This window comes from Tiliqua scincoides, chromosome 2 (genome assembly GCF_035046505.1).
Source record: "Tiliqua scincoides isolate rTilSci1 chromosome 2, rTilSci1.hap2, whole genome shotgun sequence".
Lineage (NCBI taxonomy): Eukaryota > Metazoa > Chordata > Lepidosauria > Squamata > Scincidae > Tiliqua > Tiliqua scincoides.
Genome location: NC_089822.1, coordinates 44,773,496 through 44,793,520, shown reverse-complemented (window position 1 = coordinate 44,793,520; position 20,025 = coordinate 44,773,496). Strand labels below are relative to the sequence as shown.

The 20,025-nt window shown below is 39.4% G+C and overlaps 1 protein-coding gene across 6 annotated transcripts in view; it reads right to left on the bottom strand.

Moving 5' to 3' along the window:
* The window catches only part of PAM (peptidylglycine alpha-amidating monooxygenase), a 171,481-nt gene that overhangs the window by 53,070 nt on the left and 98,386 nt on the right, over positions 1-20,025 (bottom strand). For all 6 annotated transcript variants that reach the window (XM_066614797.1, XM_066614801.1, XM_066614802.1 and 3 more), the window contains exons 6-11: positions 18,107-18,192; positions 17,335-17,418; positions 5,810-5,858; positions 4,925-4,992; positions 3,469-3,549; positions 2,309-2,385 (exon numbers count right to left, since the gene is read on the bottom strand). In XM_066614797.1, the coding sequence (XP_066470894.1) occupies positions 2,309-2,385; positions 3,469-3,549; positions 4,925-4,992; positions 5,810-5,858; positions 17,335-17,418; positions 18,107-18,192 (445 nt within the window). The remainder of the gene's footprint in view (positions 1-2,308; positions 2,386-3,468; positions 3,550-4,924; positions 4,993-5,809; positions 5,859-17,334; positions 17,419-18,106; positions 18,193-20,025) is intronic.

The window sequence follows — 20,025 nt, the reverse complement described above, 5'->3', positions numbered from 1 at the left end:
CCAGGGGCAACTGACACATTGCTGGTAGGAGATAAACGCACTGTCTAAATTACATCTATCTAAATTACATCTTTTAAATTACAGAGATCGCCTACTCCCATACAATCTGGCTTGTTCTCTTAGGTCATCAGAGAAGGCCTTTTTACAAGTGCCACCGCCTAGGGAGGTATGTGGAGTGGTGGCAAGAAATAGGGCTTTCTCAGTCGTGGCACCAACGCTATGGAACTCCCTTCCCCTTGACTTAAGAATGGCTCCTCTCTTGAGACTTTTTGGCGAGGCCTGAAGACCCTTCTGTTTAAACAAGCCTTCTGAGTTCTCAGCCTTTTTAGCATCTTTCAACATCTTTTACAGGCCTGATTCTTTTATGATTTGCTGCTCTATGCTCTTTTTACCTGACTATTTTTTATCTGACTGCTGTTTTTATGATATGTGTTATTATGTTTTAAATTATGTTTTTAATCTGTTTTAACCTGTTGTAAGCCGCCTTGAGTCCCTTCGGGGAGAAAGGCAGGGTAAAAATAAAGTTATTATTATTATTATTATTATCATTATCATCATCATCATCATCTTACATTAGTTGTCAAGTTATTTTTAGGCCCAGTTTAAAATACTGGTTATGACTATTTAAGAGTTATACAGCCTAGGGCCGAGCTACCTCAAAGACCCCCTGTGCTGATATGAACCTAATTGGACATTGACATCTGCATCTCAGACCAGGATTCATGACTTGCCTCTCATGCATTAAGCCTCCACACTGGACTACTTTGGAGCAAGCCCTTAAGACATCCTTACTTCATCTTAATTTGTAAGGGACTTTCACCTGACCATGCTGTGACACTGGTATACAGTCTTCCAATGTTTAGGAAGAGCTCTTCCAGTGTTTTATTGTGTTTCTTGACTTTAGATTTAAAATATTTTTGTTGTTTTAAAACATTTGTTGTCTTAAGTTCACCACTCTGAAAATTTTAAAAGCACTATACAAATAAAGTATTGTCAGTTTTAACAGTATAACATGACACATCTTTGAACCAAAATGATGCAGCAAAGCATTTCTGATGGTATATTCTTTATTACTGGAACAACTCAGCATCACAATGCCTGCCATATTATAGTTATCTGACTGAAACTCAAATTATAACAACCTCTCCGACATTTCTGAATTAAAATACTCTAGTCATTTAACCCTATATAAGAGTATTTAGTGTTTTGTCCTATGCAAACTTGGGAGAAAGTCCATTAATTCAATGGTAGTTAGTTCTCAGTAAACATGCAGGGAATTCAGTTATATTAGGAATGTATCATAGGTTTAGCCAGTCATGTCTAAGTTAAATTAAACTTTGAATATACAGGTTGAGCCTCATTATTTGAGTGGGTTCCATTCCAAGCACTCATGTGGATGGCAAAAAACGCACTTTAGCAAATCCATTTTAAAAAACTGTTTCTTTGCTCCAGTGATTTAAAAACAGCCTTGCTGACCTTTGTGATGTAAGATAAGGGTCAAAGACAATCCATCAATCAGTCCTCCTCCAAGAGCTTACAAAGGCGCCTCACTCAGCCCCTCCTTTCACCAATGCAAAGTGATCACCTTTCTTTCACATGCTCAGGGGGAAGGGAGGGGTCTCCTGGAGAGAGAAGGATTGATGGATTGTCAGCCAGCTGCCCCCCCTCTCATTAAGGAGGCTATTGTTAAAGGACTATTCAGTTTTTTAAACTGATTTTAAAGGGATGCATTTTACCCCTTCTCCAGGGATCAACACATTCCTTCTCATTTGCAGCGGCCATTCGTGTTGAGTCAAATCTGTGTATAAAAAATCAGTGTATAAAAAGGCTGGACCTGTAGCTGCAAGTATTTTTTTTTTTAATGGTAAGAGCCAGGATTCAAGGATTTACTCAGTTAGGTATGTTCCTCCAAGGATCCTCTGGATTTGTTTTTACTGTACAGCACCCCATGGCAAAACAAAAACCCACCTTGAAACTGAGGGGCACTGCAAAAGGCAGGGTGTTATGCAGAATGAAGATGTGATATACAAAAAGAGAAAGTCAGAGTAGTTGGAAAGCTCTTTCACAAGCCTGATGCAGGTCTTTAGATTCCAGTCACAATTATCCACATTTTACAAGTGGGGAACCTAAGTTTGTGCTAATTGAATTCATTCACCTCAAATGAATTCACTCTTTCCAGGCTTATCCTACAAGTGCAAAGACACAATACTTGTAATACACAGAAAATACACTCGTGAGTAACATGAAACATGGCATATTAAATTCTCAGTTAGCCACTCCAAAATATCACAGAGCAAGACAAACATACCTGTGGCAATTGAGGACTCTGTCTGCCAATCAATGTCCACTGACCATCTCTAACTCTATACCCACTAACTACTTTGCCTGTAATATAAAATTATTACTGTATTAATGTCATACATTTATGAATGATTTTCCTAGTCTGTTGCAACTACACTGCATGTGATTTTCCATTTTCATGCCTGAAGGACAATTCAAAGTAATTACAAAAAACTGGTTTATTGGTTGCAGTTTTAGTCAAATGCACACCCTAAGGGCACAATCCTAACCCACTTTCCAGCACCGACATAAGGGAAACGCAGCTCCAAGGTAAAGGAACAAATATTCCTTTACTTAGAGGAGGTCTCCGTGAGTGCCTCCAACTGCAGGATGCAGCACACCTCCCATTGGCACCACTATGCTAGTGCTGTACAGTTGATTAGGATTTGGGCCTAAAAGGCTTTGGTCCTGCATATGACCACCAGTTCCTCTCCTACAATATGGCTGTGTTTGTTTTTTGTCTAGGTAACAGCAGGAAGTGAAGTCACTAGCATGCTACTAGCCTGGTTAAAAAACAAACAAAATGACGGCTAGAACTCAAACGCATGGAGGTAGCCATTTTTTTACCATATGGAGGCTGCCATGTTTCTGCCAGAATTCAAATGCATTGAGGCCACCATCTTTAATAACTTTGAGCTCAAGAGAAAAGTGCTAGCAGGGAAAATGTGCTAGAAGGTGAAAAACAAAAGTGACTCTAGAATGTGTGTGTGGGGGGGGGGGGGAAACCAGCCCTCCAGCCCCGGAAGCAGGAAAACAAAAACAGCCTATCTCACATTGCCCCCTCAGAGTTGAGCTAATAGTACTGGCCCATTGATGCCAACTTTGCACTAATACTATAATTAGAAGCATTCTCTGTGGCTGCTTTACAAGTGTCAAAGCACCATCCTCCTTGGGGAAAGTATAAGCATTGTCTGGGGCGTATCAGAAGGGCTTTTAGTGGCTGGGTGTAAATTAGTTTTAGCATTCTTAAATTGCTGTTTTATCATGTTTCGATTGTATGACAGCCTCTCTTCAGATTTAAATAAATCAATAAGCTTTGGGGTTCTAATCGAGACATTATAGGCCAACTTGCCTTTCAGCTAAACCAATTAGAAAAGACAGTGATCAATACATGAAAAAAAAACTTACCTAGGTGATGGGTGTGCACTCTGTAGGCAAACAGGTGCATTGGGTACATTTTGTAATGGCAAGCAATATCAGCATTAACCACTGTTAAGGAAAATAGATTTTAAAAATTAGGAGAAATGATATTTACATATCGAAGTTTTAACAGCTAGTTGAAATTTAATCAATGCGAAAGTAGAGTAAAAATAGCTCATTATTGGCACTGCCCATGCATGTATAAATACACTGGACACAGTTGTATCTGACATTTTTATAGAAACTTTCATTCAAGCATCGTTCTCAAGAGCCACTCCACTTAAATGAAATGAAATGAACAAAGCTGCCTCTTCTTCGCATACAAAGTATCACTCCTTACAAAGACATGAACAGGACAGTCAAGCATACAGAACTTTGCAGAGACATATCATACCTTGATGATCATATTCCAAACAACTACTTTTGGGCAAGAAGGGTTCCAAAGAATTCAACAGCACAGATTTAATGTTTATAACAATGAAATATACTCATACCCTAATTCAGTGTTTCTCAAACTGTGGGTCAGGACCCACCAGGTGGGTCACAAGCAAATTCCAGGTGGATCCACACTTATTTCAATATTTTAATTTAATAAACTTGATGCTAACCATGGTATGTAACTTGATACTACCATGGTATGTGACATATTGGGAAAATGTTACAGATCTCTACCATGAATAGGCTACTAAGTATATATTTTTAACAATGATAGAAAATGGGACTTACTCCTGGGTAAGTGTGGATGGGATTGCAGCCTAGGATTGTGAAAAGTTTCCCTGCTTGATGATGTCAGTCTCAGTCATGACATCACTTCTGGTGGGTCCTGACATTCTCATTCTAAAAAGTGGGTCCCGCTGCTAGATGCGTGAGAACTACTGGTCTACGGCCGCCCTGGGTCCCTTTGGGGAGAAGGGCGGGATAAAAATAAAGTTTATTATTTATTATTATTACGGCAACCTGCTATGAGCAGCTGCTAAGAATGCCTATGTGCCTCTACTAAAGCAATAATCTCATCTTATGGACTCCTATTTAAATCTTTTTTATCCTAACCCTCAGTCAAGACACTGACCATTCATCTCATTAAAAGCCTTTTGAGATGCACATACTTGTCTCTAGTCTAAAATGATTCAGTTGCAATCAAGGCTGAGAAAGATCTGACACCAGGATTCCCATATCCGAATCCAACACTGTAGTCACTATGTCATGACATCACTGTGGGTCATGACAGATTCTCATTCTAAAAAGTGGGTCCTGGTGCTAAAAGTTTGAGAACCACACACCTAGTTTGTACCTCCTTTACTGAGATTTTTATACAAAATACGCTGCTTCTAGTATTGTACCTATATTTTTATAACATACCCTCTGTGAAACTGTATTCTTCAAAGAAAACAGGCTGGTTTACAAATTAGGTTTGTTGTTGCTGTTTTATAAAGTTTTCACTTACCTTTTTCCCCAGGAGGTATAACAGTAGACACGGACATCATAAGATACATGCCAGCAATCATAGGCTGCCTACAAAAAAACCCCATATATATTATTTAATTTTATTTGTTTTATTTTTCTGATTTTTATACCGCCCTTCCTCCAAGAAAGTCAGGGTAGTGTACACAGTTCCTTTTGTCCTTACAAACAACCCTGGGAGGTTGGCCAGGTTGAGAGATAGTGACTGGCCCAAGGTCACCCAGGAAGCTTCATAGGTCATCATGATCATCCAAGTGATCAGGACCAATATAATCACCATCAAAATGGTATGGGCAGAGAAAGGTAAGATGAATAGAACAAACTTTTAAAAATGAGAAATGGAGAGGAAAAATTATCAGTAATTTAAAAGTGTGGGTGATATTCATTTTAGCTCTACACCAATGCTGAACTACTATAAACATGTCTCTCTGCCCCCCCTGCCCCCACAGTAACAATAGTTATTTCTCACTCCAACTTTCCTTTTCCCCAATTTTAGAAGTATATTCAGATCAGGGTAGAGAAAATACTTGATTTAAAAAAAATTACACTGGGAGCCCAATCCTTTCCAAATTTCCAGCACTGATGCAGCCATGCCAAAGGGGATGTGCACTGCATCCTACAGTGGGAAGCAGTCAGGTAAGGGAACATTTGTTTCCTTTCCTCACAGTTGTATTGCAGTTGCATCAGTGCTGGAAACTTGGAAAGGATTGGGCTCTTAATAATCAGAGTTTTTGCTTAATAATAAATCAGATCTTGCTAATGGGTTTAGTTCCTTTGCCATAAAGTCTGTGACAAGTTCACTTTCTTCTCTATAAGGAAAGATATGAATTACTTTTAGAGCAAAAAGAATGATGTTTGCAATACTTACCTTTGATTAGTCAGATGTAAAGTGACACCAGAACAGTCTTTGTGTTTATCTACATAAAATATTAAAATGGAGATTTAAGCTTGGGCATTTTCTTTTGCTAGTTTTTAACTCGGACAATTAAGTGGTACTGCATAACAGTGTCTAACAAACTATGTGTCAAGCTCAAACAAGTTTTTCTTTGCATCTTATAAAGTCACTCTGCTCTGCCAGTGATGATGTTGCATTTGCATCAAAATATCTTTCAATGGGGTAATGCGATGAGCAATTAGTTTAATGTACTGTATCAGAGAAGCTTGATAGTAATTATATTTTTAAAATCTTAACAGTAGTAATTTTTCAAGGGAAGTGAAATAAAAAAGAGTAATGCCATATTTGAAGCAAGAAGGCATAATTAAAAAGCATTCAAAACAGAAGTATTCCTCCTCAGCACTATATATACACTTGTCATAAAAAGTACTATTAAAGACATTCAAAATAAGCAATGAAAATGAACATCACAAATTGGGAAAACACGCCTTTTAACTTGAAATTCAGTTATCTGAAGTTAAATACAACACCTGGAAACAAATTAGTATTCTAACAACAATGTTGAACTTTTCTCCCCAATCTTAGTGTGTCCAACACTTTTTGGGTATATATGTCACTGTTGTTTAACAGCTCAATATTTCACTGCTTAGCAGGTCAAGCAGTTATCTAGTCTTGGTCAAGGAAAACTAGAACCAGTTTGCTATTCTCCCAGAAGCTGATACTTCTGAAGCTTATTATTAAGACAAAAAAAAGATGAAAAATTTTCTATTCGTCCATCTTCAATGCATCTTTAACTGGTGAAAGACTGCAAGATCCTTAGAAGAAAACATTTTTTCCAGTGATGAGCAATGAAGCTCTACCTCCCCAGTCTTGTTCCAATGAAAATAGCTTCAGAGCCTCACCTGCCTCCAATGAAATAGTCTTCCATACAGGGAAGGACTAGAGCTTGAGGCAACAATGGCTCACCCCCCCCCCCCCGTGATTATATGCACCACCCAGTTTCTGAGTGATTGTGCAATCACAGGGGAGGCTGAGCTGTCACTACCATAAGCTTTAGTCTCTCCAACAGAGATCAGGGTAGACAGAGACACATCCCTCTGCTGTAGGGGCTATATGTGTACAGATTTAAAACAGTATGTTTCATAGTTATCACTCTAGGGGGCCTGTAAGCAGCAACATTTAACTTGGGGGGGACAGTGATGTGTTCATCACGAACTTAGCATTCTGCGTAGATCAGGTTCCTACTGTTCCAGAAATATGGCACTAAAGTCTGTACAACTCAGAAAACAGTATCTGCTATTGGCACAACTGGTTGTGGAGCTCTCACAAGCTGAACAGGATACAGCTTACATATCTACAGGAAAAGGGAAGCACCCTCAAAATTCTAAGTGCCAACAGAGAAGTCCAGGAAGATTTCTCTCAGTTCGAAGATTTGACTGACAACTTAATGAACAAATGGAGATATTCACATGTCTTGTTTATACAATTATAAAATTGCTAAAGTGGTAGTAAATAATTTAAGGTATCATTTATTCTGTGCAAACAAAGGTGAGATTGAGTTGACAACTGCCCCTCTGCAAAGGTCATTTAAAGAAATATGCACACTGGCCATGCTGAGATATTGAGTTGAGTCTGGAAAATAAACTATAGCCCCAAGAGGAGACACTGAGCACAAGGAAGAATAAAGAGAGGAAAGTGCTGTTAGCAACAGAAGGTTAGAAGGAAAGCTAACACCTTAGTCTGTACTGAATTCATCAGCCTGCAATTGTTCCAATAGCACCAAAAGTGCCTGCTTGGCAAATGGCCTTAACTGTATCAATGTGTAGAATATCTACCTGAAAATCACCCTGGATGACTAGAAAGTAAAGTCACTTTCTCTAAAGTAGTGTTTCTCAAACTCAGGACCCACTAGATGGGTCGCGAGCCAATTCAGGGGGGTCTCCATTCATTTCAATATTTTATTTTTAATATAGTAGTCTTGCTGCTACCATTGCATTTGGGACAAATGTTACAGATCTGTACTTTTAACATGCGATTGTGTATATGCTTTTCACAATGATAGTAAAGGAACTTATTCCTGGTAGGATTGCAGCCTAGAATTGTTAAAATTTCCCTGCTTGATGATGCTTGATGTCACTTTTGGTCATAACATCGCTTCCGGTGGGTCCTGACAGATTCTCATTCTATAAAGTGGGTCCTGGCGCTAAAAGTGTGACTGCTCTAAAGAATAGGCTGCTGTTTCTGCAAAACAATGCAAGGCATTCAAATGTGTGTGTTTTTACTCTGTTTCTGAAAGCATTGTTCAAAGAAATTTCTTTTGCAAACTTTAATTACTTGTTCTTTGGGTTCATGACAAATTTTTGAGGACTGATTGAACCAAAACTACAAGTACATCAAGACTAGCTACTTAAAATTCTTTTGCACTGAAGCATTCTCCACCTAAAGTGACAAGCAGAACTGAAAAGTTCTTACCCTCACCATGTTGTAGGTGTGCTAGAGAACTGTAATTTTACCCAATTATAAGTGGGGATCTTTATAATATGCATGCTAGTTCTTATCATTACAAGCCCTGTTAAACTGGAGTTAGAACGACTAGAGTAGGTGAAGGTGTCGTGCTGAACAAAATTAAGCATCAAACCATGATGTGGTTTCTCCATCTTCAAGGGAATTCTATGCAAGCAATCCATGAAGAGATGTCAGCTGTGTATGATGGGGAATGTCTATCATATGAGATGGTCAAATGATGGAAATGAGAATTCAAATATGGTCACACCAGTCTATAGAATGACCAAAGAGAAGGCAGTCCATCAACCACCATAGAACCAAGTGCGGTGACAAAAGTTGGACAGCTAGCGCTTGAACACAGACATGTGCCTCATTATTTCTTAGCTAGGGAGGTGAACATTAGTAGGGGATCAGTCTGCAACCGATAGCATGACATCTTACACATGAGTAAACTGGCCACATGGTGGGTTCCCAGGTTGCTGATCCCTTTCTAAAAACAGTAACACGTGGAATACACACAAAGCCTTTTGGACCAACACCACAAGAATGAGAAGGACTAAAACCGATTAGTGGCCAATGAATTCTGGTTATATCCACATGACCCTGAAAACAAAGAAATGAGCAAAACATGGAAACATGTCCCATCCCCCAAAAGGCTAAGGTGCAACATTCAACCAGTAAGGTCATATTGTCTGTGTTTTAGGACAACAAAGGTTAATATTGACAGATTACTTACAAAAATAGTCAACAACAACAGGGTTGTACTACAGGAACTTGCTACAAAACTTACAGGATGTTGTCAAGGAAAAAAAATATGTGGTCTGCTGTCAAAAGGTGTGTTACTGCTAGCTGACAATGCACCTGCACACCAAGCTGCAGAAACAGTCACTTTTGTGTGCAATTGTGGCTACGAACTCCTGCCCCATCCCACATATTCCTCCTGACCTGTCACCTTCAGGCTTTTTCATGTTTCCAAACATGAAGAAACATTTATGGGGAAGTCGTTCCCGACGCTAGTCCACTAAACCCCTAAGTTACTACTCCACTCTCCACCAAGGTGCTTTAGGAATGGAGGCATCTTTTATTCCTATACTGGTGGAGCACAGAGTAATAGCGCTGAGGGAACCTTTTAAGGTAACAGGCTAGTTTAGCTTAAATGGGGGAAAGGGGTGTCTGAATGTCATTGATTTTTGGCATTAACAGATACTCCTTCCCTTCATTAGTTTGCTACATTGAGGGTTCACTATAGACTGCAAAATTGTAGCACTCATACGGTTAGGGTCAAGCAACCAGGTACAGGTGCCTTTGCATCTAGAATAAGAGCACTGATCAATGAATAAGGTAGCCATTATGCGTAAAGCCAAAGGAAAATTGTTTTGCTACCTTTAAACCATTGTGTACTTCAGGAAACGTGTTTGCTGTGCTAAAGCAAAAGCAAAGTCTGGTCTAGACTTCCAGACTGGCACAAGAGATCAGTTACTAAGTCTTCTTAATTTTTTTTATATGCGCAGCAGTAATACACTAGACTCCTTGTGTTAAATCCTCTTATGATGCATCAACAAAAACTTCCCTTCACATCAACCAAATCCCCCTACAGATCGGCCTGCTTTCTCTCTTATATGCCCCACTTCCCAGAATGGTCATGCCTAACGAGCTCTCCACTCAGTAGGTTTGATAAGCCAGAAGAAATGGAATCATTACATTTGCTTTTGGGGCAAGTGCTGCATCAGCTAAGCAGACTGCTGAAAGACAATACAATTCTTACACACCATCTTAAAATCGTCTTCTCCATTTGTCACTCAGTCTAGGATAATTTCTTTGATTTTGCATTTTAGCTAGAGAGCAAGTACACATTGCTCCAGGACAAATAAATTATTAGCTTCCATTTGCCCTGTGGCCAAGAAAGGAAAATATATTCATCTGCTCTCAGAAGCAGGTTCTTTTCAAAGCTAATTCTCTATGCAGAGTTTCCAACAGAGATCAAACAAGAAGCTGTGCTTACTAGTGTGGTATAATAGCACTTCTGGATTGCAGAGAATATATAACAAAATCCATTGTGATACGCATATCAACTTCTAATTCTTCGATCAGCAACATAAATAAATGATAACTGCCACTCAAAGAGATACATTAAAGGTTTATAAAATTGAAATCCCCTAAAATCAAGTTTATAGTACTAGCATTAGTTATTTTTTTAAATGATAGAAATAAATTTCTTGACTATTTTGTGCAAATAAGTGAAATATTACTCATTAAAATTACTATTGAACAGTTTTAAGTGCAGGTTGATTACCCCTTATCCAAATTCCACAAACCGGAATGCTCTGTAATTCATAACTTTGAGAGCTGACATGACCTTGGACGGGGCAGAAAGCATGTGGGGCACTACCCAGCAAAAGAAGCCAGCTCTTGGCGCATACGGTGCTGGCTGGCCAGCCAGGCAGTTGGAAGCAGGAAGAAGAAGCTGCAACTCCCTGGCTGACTGGGGCTGCTCCGCTCTGGCAAGTGGGAGATTTTGGGCAACATGCAACAACCAAGCACTTTCCTGGACCGAGGAAACGCCTCCTCCCCCTCCCACTTTGAGAAAGCTTTAAGCCCTAGTTAATCAGAGTGGTGGTGGCAGCTGCCTTATGTGCAGCTACCACATTTCCTGTTTGCTCACCTTCAACTTCTCCTTGTGCAGTGGCAAGCAGTCTCAGGGCTGTGTGCTTAAGCTCTGCTTCCCAGTATCTTGCCCCAACCCTGGTTTTAATATTGTCTCATCTAGCAAAGGGAAGAAGTTGTTTTTCATGCAGAAAAATATTGTATAATATTTAAAACAAAATATTGTATAAAATTACTTTCAAGCTATGTGTATGAGGTGGATATGAAACATAATGAATTTCTTATTTAGACTTCAGTTCCATTCCCAAGATAGCTTATGTTTATGCAAATATTCCAAAATCCAGAAAAATCAGAAATCCTTCTGCTCCCAATCACTCCAGATTACGATACTCAACTTTTATCTACTGTAGACAAAATTGTAGTGCAGGCGCCCACCCGCATCTAGGGGGGATATATTCCCTGCCCCCCATAAATACAGAAACCACAGATAAAAGGGAATCCTAAAAAAAGCTGTTCAAAAATTCCTCCTATCACGCAAATCACTTATCTGCTTGTGACTGCAGCCTTGCTGTGGCTGTTCCTGAGTCTTGCTGGCTCTTTGCTAACTGTGCAATGGAAGCACTCACAGGAAGTGAGGCAGAGGGCTGAAAATAATGTGACACTAAGCTCTTTGATCTGTCTGGTAAGCATCAAGTTCTTTTCAGTTCTCTGTCTCACTTCCTGTGAATGTTTCCTAGTTCTTGCTGCCATCTTGCAGTTAGCAAAGAGCCAAAGAGAGCCAGCAACAGCCATAGGAAGGCTGCAGACAGATAAGTGATTTGTGCAAGGGGGGGGGGGAGAAATCTGAATTTCAGATCATTGAAACAGCAGCAACTGGATCCATGGGTACAGGAGGACATCTGTATTGAACAATTGCTTTCCTAATTCCTCTCAAGTGCTATTTTGCAACGAGAAAAGAGACAGCCTCTAATTAAGGATTAATTGTAAAATGTCATATTCCACTAACCATTTATTAGCCCATTTAGTAACCATAAATTAACCATTTAGGAACACTTATGAATCAAATTTGTTGGAAAAATAATGAGGAGTGTCAATAAATGTCACTAGCAGATTATCATTTAAAATAAGGTCAGTTTTAAAGAATGAGGTCAAACCTTACTTATCCTCATAAAAAACCAGAATTTTCTCTTTTTGCTCTTTTAATTTATTTACAGAAGTATGCAAGACCAGATGTAAGTTATCTTATTAAGACTAATCTTTGTACACAAAACAGTTATGCACCATGAATTTTAATTTTGTCTCATTTCTGCAACAATAGTGTAATTAGTGCCATTAACTTAATAACAGATCTCTTTTATACACAGTTGGAAGTGAGTAATGTGAAAAGTGATAGCGTGTACATACACATTGCAGAAAATTTACTAAAAGGTTGAGATGGATACACAGTTTAAAAATCATCAACAGCTTTGAAAGGCATCATTTGATACCTGCACACATTTTTATTCCAACAACTGAACAGACTACACCACTGAAATCCTGATGGGTAACGTTCCTTACAGCAAGGAAGAATAAGTGAATTAAAAATTGTCATCTTCAACTTGGGCAATGTCACATCAGGTTCCTAAATGTGTCTGTGTTTGAGCTGCTTAATACGCATCCTATCCCAATTTGCACAATCTTCTATTTTTACTGCAAAAACCTTCTCACAAGATAGGTATCTAGATTATCACAATTTCAATTAGAATAAGCAACACTTGCTTCAGCAAACACAGACTTTCAGGAAAAACAATAGGCTATAAAATTCTAGCCATCTAATAATGCCTTAACTGTCACTGCCTTTCAGAATTGACTGCAAGGACACTTTAATCAGCCTACCTGGCGACACTCATTTACACATTTAGCATTAGAGGCATGAGACATTAGACACTGAAACAATAAATCGTCAAGGCCATAATTATATTTTCTAACCCTCTTAACTATGGTTCAATTTTAAATAGATGAGTGAGAGAAACTGTACTGGAAACATTCATCCTAACCTTGAACAGTACATCATAATGTAGGTTAACAAACTGGAACTGGTTAAGAAATTCTCACATACAAGTCCATAGCTGCCCCATGAAGAGGGCCTCTCCTTCCTACCGTCTTGCTGAGATCATGAGTAGCCCAAACCTGAGCTGCACACATGTGGGGCTGCAGCAGCGCCAAAAATGGTTACTGCTGCATCCAGGTTCCACCCCGCTCCCTTCCCCCGGCATGCCTCCTCCTCCTCCTCTCCCCACCCTCCCTCCGCCTCCCCTCACCCCAGAAGCCTCCTCCTTACCCACCCCACCTCCCCCACGCCCACCTCTCCACTGCCCAGCAGTCCAGACGACTGCTGAGCAGTGGAACTCTGGTTCTCCACTGGTACTAGCCCAGCATCAGCCAGCGCTGGGCTCACACCGGTGCTTCACAAGTGCTAGAGCCAGCAAACATGCCTTATGCCACGTTTGCAACAGCGCACACTGGCGGTAAGCCAGCATGCACTCTTTAGGATTGGGCCCCGAGTAGGGCACACTTGACCATGTGTGAATTTACAGCAATTCAAGAACAAATCAATGAATATTTCTTCAAACAGGGAAAAAAAAATCCAGATAATTACAGAAGAAAAGAAGTGTATGTACTGTAAAGCACAAGTCTCAAAAAGCATGGTGTCTTAAGCAAGGAAAAATGTTTAGCAACTTTCAGTCTCGAAAGACTATGGTATAAGCCTACAGCACCTGGTATTCCCAGGCGGTCTCGCATCCAAGTACCAACCAGGCCTGACCTTGCTTAGCTTCCAAGATCAGACAAGATCAGGCATGTGCAGGGTAACAGTTGCTGCAAGCAAGGAAAAAGTTAAAGAGAAAGTTAAAATATTTATTATCATATTGGAAATTTGACAGGATGGAGGAGCAACTACAGTCCTGTTACTTTGTAATGTCAAATAATTTCATCAGAGGCTGCACTGGGTAGCAACAGTGTTTTTGGTGGAATGGTGCTATTATCTCTGCCTTCACAAAATGGAGTTCTTGGAGTTCCTAATAAGAACCCATTATATATATTATATTGGCAACCTTCAGTCTCGAAAGACTATGGTATCGCGCTCTGAAAGATGGTTCTGGCACAGTGTCTAGTGTGGCTGAAAAGGCCAATCCGGGAGTGACAATCCCTAGGTCATCAGAGAAGCCAGGTGTCATTGTCCTAACGTTCCAGGTGCCCAGCTTTAGGGCAGTAGTTTTCTGTTTTCTGTTGCATGGTGCAGAGTTGTCGATCCGCTTGTCGGTTTTCACCCTAAACCCCACGCACCCCATGAGGTTAACGGACCGTGGCGAGGCAACACCTTACTGGCTGGGGACTGCCCAGCTTAAGGCGGGCGGTAGCTGCCCAATGAGATGCAATGATCTCTCCCACCGTCGGAAGCAGCCCCTGGCGTCATGCTCTACGCCAATCGAGCAAAGACTTATAACCGGTAAACTGCTGCTTCCCGTGTTGTGCCGACGCCATATGGCGAAGTTGGAGTGTCCTCTCCAGTGCGCGAAGCCTGGGTAAAGAAGGTATGGAGGATAGGCTATTACCCATGCAGCAAATCCCCCCTCTCCACGTCGCTGGAATGGTCCAATGGAAAGGCAGAAGCCAATACGGTTGGTTCCAGCGGCGTCGCAGGAGTTGCCAGAACGTGACTGTGTTCAGCCATGAACTGCCTAAGGGACTCCGGCTCCTGATTTTGCCTCGAGGTTGACTCCTGAAGCCTTTTCCACAACTGGATGTAGCCACAAGGCAGTGGAGGTTTGAGGTCAGAGTTTCCTTCTCTTAGATGAGCTGCCTTCCTAGGCTGACGAGTCCCATCTACCCTGAACCCATTATCATTCCTTAAAAGGTACAAGGTAAGAACACAAGGTGCAGTTGTTATTAGAAGAAAGTTTAATGGCACTGTGTCACCGTCTTACATTAACTGCCAATGCATGAAAAAGAATAACCAGTAAAAATGTGAGATATCTGAGAGAATTTTTGCTAAAAACAGTTTTTGCAACTTCATGTCAAGATTTATTTTACTCGATACGGTTTAATGCAATTTAACCACCAAAGACTGAGGACTAGTTGAATTCTTATTTGAAAGGCAACTAATATAAATAGTGCAGGCACACAACTGGAACCCTTTTCTTGCAGAGTTCAAGTTTTGACACAACACTGCAATATTTGACCCCAATACATTTGGCTATATACCATATGACTCCAATATCAAATGGATCTGCCAAACTAAATGAGATAAAAGGATCAACAGCAAGGGCTCCCAACACATGCTTTAGTATATTCTTCGGTCCTGAACACTATCATGCACATTGACTGCAACTTTCAAGGATACCAAGAACTACATTTTCCATGGTTCCATGCATCCTGCATATTACTTCATGCTCCTGAATAGCAATGTGCAGGGAATCATAAGATGTGAAGCTCCAAGTCCTCGAGAGGGTATTATCAGGAACCCACTGGAAGTTCTCCATAGCATCATCTACCTCAGGAAGTTTGGAAATGAGGAAGAGGTGATGAAGGAAACTGCATTCCATTGCTTTCAAAATGATGTAAACGTGCAACTATGTTAAGAGGACTGATCAATTTGGAATGGAGTCAATTTTAAGTTGGATAAATTTTGAATATCTATGAGACATTATCCAAATCAATTCATGGTAAACAGATCTATTCAGAGTTCGATACAAAAGGGTCTACCTATCTTATTACTGTATCTGAAATGCCTTTCAGAATAAAAAGGCAGTCCAGGTGCGTGTCACTTAATGACACGGATATCAGGGTTATCTGATTCCCACTGTTATGCAATTAGGTTGTTAATGCACCACAAACTAGTGCCTTTATTGTGTAAACAGACACTCCCTGCCAGAAACTAGCTAGTTGCACAGGCTACTTGAGATAGATTGCCTCTTCTTTGCATTCAGAGCCTCTCTGTTGCATAAACAGACATTTTGCTGCAGGGTATGGGAGACCTAACTGCCTCATTAAGAGCCTCTTTGTTGTGCTTTGACCACCATCTAAGGTTCTTAAGCAACACAGCCTGTGTATAAACTTCTACCTCATAGTTCTGCCAAGTGGTTCTTACAGCAACTTACAACATTAAATCATCATCAAATAAATAAAAAACAAAAAATGATAACAAATACAAATATGTCACTGCACTGAAAACATTCCTTTTCCCAAATATGCACCACAAAGACTATAGCGGTTAGGAATGCATAACTTGTATATGGAAAAACTAAATAAGAGATTTTTAATCTACAGAGGTGTTTGAAAACTGTGTTATTTACTTTTTGCAGAAGTAAGCCCATAATGTTCAGTAAGATTTAGGTTGTAATCCTACCTTAACCACTGGAAACAGTTACCTCTATCTTTTGGGTTGCCTACATTCATCAGCCACAGTGGTTTATACATATCATATGATTTTTACTGGGCCATTTTTAGCCCTCAAAAACTTTCCACAGTACATCTTCAAGCTCCTTTTCTACACCCCTGGGTAGCACCCACAGTTTCTTTGCTTCAGGGGAAGGGAAACTATGGATGCTACTTTTTGAGTTTAAAAAGTAGCTTGTAGTTCACAGTAATGTCTACTCTAGAGCAGGTTGAATGCATTTGTTTTCATATAGAAATGCAGGTAATGTTCTGAATAGTAAGGAGAATGCAAAGGAGATCCTACATTAAGAAACCACTATTTATGTTAACAAGTTTTGTCATATCAATCGTCCAATCCTATCCAACTTTCCAGCCCTGATGTAGCCAACAGGCCGTGTGATGCATCCTGCAGTGGGGGGAGGAGGAGAATCACAGAGCCCTTTACAAAATGTTTATTCCCTTACTCTCGATGGTGGAAAGTTAGGATTAGGTCCATGGATAGGATTAACTCCCAACAGATTTGAGATTGCTCTAGACTTTGAGCCCTAAACAACAGAATGACAACACCAAATTAAAGCTTTTGAAAATACACTTCACTATGGTACACCTGTAAGAGATCTTTGAGAACACTTGAAAACATGTGGACATACATTTCACCTGATGTAATGACAATGAAACAGTCACAATCACTGTTGAAACACCAATCAGACTGGTTCACAATGCACAAATCTGTTGATAATGTCAACTTATAGAATTTCACATTAATATGTTATTATGTGGATCAGCGCGAACTACAAGTAACACAAATGCACAGTCAACTTCTAGAATGTAGTCTACCAACAAATTTGCTAGCTCTTGCCATTTTGTTCATTATAATTCAGCAAAACACCATCGGTATCTATAAACTAAGCAACCATTCATCCCATTTTTAAGTATCTATATGATTTAATAAAACATGAGAAGAACATACATACCTTTAAATGCGCTAACATCCCCATAGTGTACTTGGAGTACAAAGTATTTGCTACCTTTTTCTCCGCCAACTTTGAATCCAACACCTTAATGTGAAAAATATGAGTAGAAATTCAAGAAACTGCACATACATTTTTAGTAGATAGCATCCAAATGCAAGAAACTGAACTTAAAACAGCCATATTAAAAAGCTTAAGTTTTTTATTCAAATATCTTTAAAATATCAATGAGGTCAACAATTCACATACGTGTTCTGCCAAAGGAATAATTCATAATGCATTCCCTTCAAGGAAAATATAATATTGAAGCCATGAGTTCAGCATTCACCCAGACTATGAGAAGAAGAAAGATCAAATAAAATGTTGACAGACACGCCATCCCAAGATTATATCTGTATTTCTTTATAATAGTGGCTTAGTGCATTGTTGGTGGGAATATGGAACACAGAACTTGCGGTAATGCAAGATAAAAGCAGCATTTTGACAGTGCCCCACTACAAACCAAACAGAAGTCAGCAATAATCCATCACTCATAAGCCATAAAAGTTATCACCAACTGCAGCAAGGCAGACAGCAGAGAAACTACAAAGTGAATTTTGTTCAGGACCATATTTTTTTAAAAAGATGAAAATTCCCACCTTTCAAAAGACACATGCTTTTCTATAGCAATTTACTTGGATGAGCAACTGGGTGCACTGAAGAACATGGAACAGATTCTTCAAGCATAACATTAGCAGTACTCATATGGAATGTCAAAGAACAGAAGATCTCATACCTTTTGGTAGTCTTGTTGGTGGAGCATTTCTTGCCCAAGCATACAAAATATTGGATGTGTCCATGCATGTTCCTCCATCACAGTCCCTGAAAAAGACATCGGGATGAGGGAGTCTTTTTTTTATGTGGTTCCCAGTAGTTCTCATTTTAAGTACATTAAGCAGTTAATTTTAATCCCCCCAAAGGAAATTGACTCTACATGCAGATTCCTTTATAAATATTGTACAAGCTTTTAATGCAAAAAGAATCCACTCCTTTGTTTTTATTCTAATAATTGTGATACTATGTACTCCACAAAAAGCCTTTTTATAATACAGAAATGCTTCTGAAACTTTGAACCTGAGTGCACTTCTCATTTTACTCTAGCTTCCAAGGCACTCAAGCCATCAGCAGGGCACTCTTCAGCAGGCATACAGAATCCTCACATATACCTGTATGTGTGTATACCTGTATACCATATACAGCCTGCAGCTGGGTGTTTTAAGGATCCTTGGATTGAGGGCTCAAGGCAACAGAGGCATTAGAAAAGAATAAGGCATAAGACTATCATAAATGTTGAGGCAGGAATGGGATCCTGTGGGCAGGCCAGAATCTCCTATGTGTACCTTGTCTCTTATAGCTTTTATAGGCAGTATAGCAGTTTGAGTAGTTCAGTGCTCAATATCTTCTGTCTGAATGTGGTATTCACACATCTGCCTCCACCTGCTGCAGCATCTTTACTGTTGGGAAACTGTAGTTTTCCTGTGCCCCCTACACTTTGAAAACCATTCCAACAGTCCTTACGCACAATACACTCCTGGAAGCTTTTGCCACAAGTTAGCTAATTAAGTCAAACACCTGCGTATTGATAGGAGAATTATAAAAAAAAATCCACTGTAGTATGGCATTGGTTCTAAAACTTAAGTACCTATTTAAAATATTTAAACCGAACCCCTAAATCTGAAATATCTAATGCACTACATGACATCACAAATTTTTCCTGATATAATGTACACTGAGGTATTATGCACCTAGCTAAAGATCTATTTTTGACACCTGAAGAAGTCAGCTAGTGTCAAGAAGGTTAATTAGACTGAATATTGCTACTTATTGCTAGAAAAAGCATAGTTTTCCCCCTTGGGCTGACAATACAAAAACAGTTTTGCATTTTTTGTGTTTTTAGAAACCCCAATTATTTCCCTACTAAAAGCAAAGCGGGTAGTGTAGGGAGTGAGATAAAGTAGTTCCAACAATCTTCTCCAATTATTATTTTTTAAATATATTTATAAAATTCCTATGTTATTAAAAAAACACATCTTCTCCTTAATCAAAAGAGTTTATTTGCAACATGTTATGTTATTGACCAATGGAAGTACTGTGACCAGAGCTTTAAGTCAGATATACTATCTGAACAATATACAAATAACCACCAGGCAAGAGCTATGCTCCCATTAAATATGCTAATGATACCCAACCAATGTTGCCAGTCTTTATATACTCATTTGTACCTGCACAGTCTCTTGCCTTTCTGTATAGATAGTCTAACAGAACATCGCCCAGATCTGTACAGATTTGTACAGATAGTCAGTACAGATAGTCTAACAGAACAGCCCAAATTTCAGGCAGATGGAGGTATGTTGCCAGCATTAGTGTGATCAAAACTAAGGCAAATGAGGCTTCAACCTAAGCGCTAGATTAAACATTGATTTACTATCACAATGTACTCAGATACTCAAGTTAAAAGGTTTATCTAAAATCTGGCATGTACTCATTGTTTCTGTACTACCCTAATGGCACAGCACAAAACACCTAAAGTAAAGTATCAGTAGTTCTGATCAATGTATTTCTTGATGAATTTGAGTTTTTTCAGCTTTGCCCTTAAGACTTTTTCCTACGAAAGAATCAATATAGCTACAAGATATCCTATTCACATTAAATGGC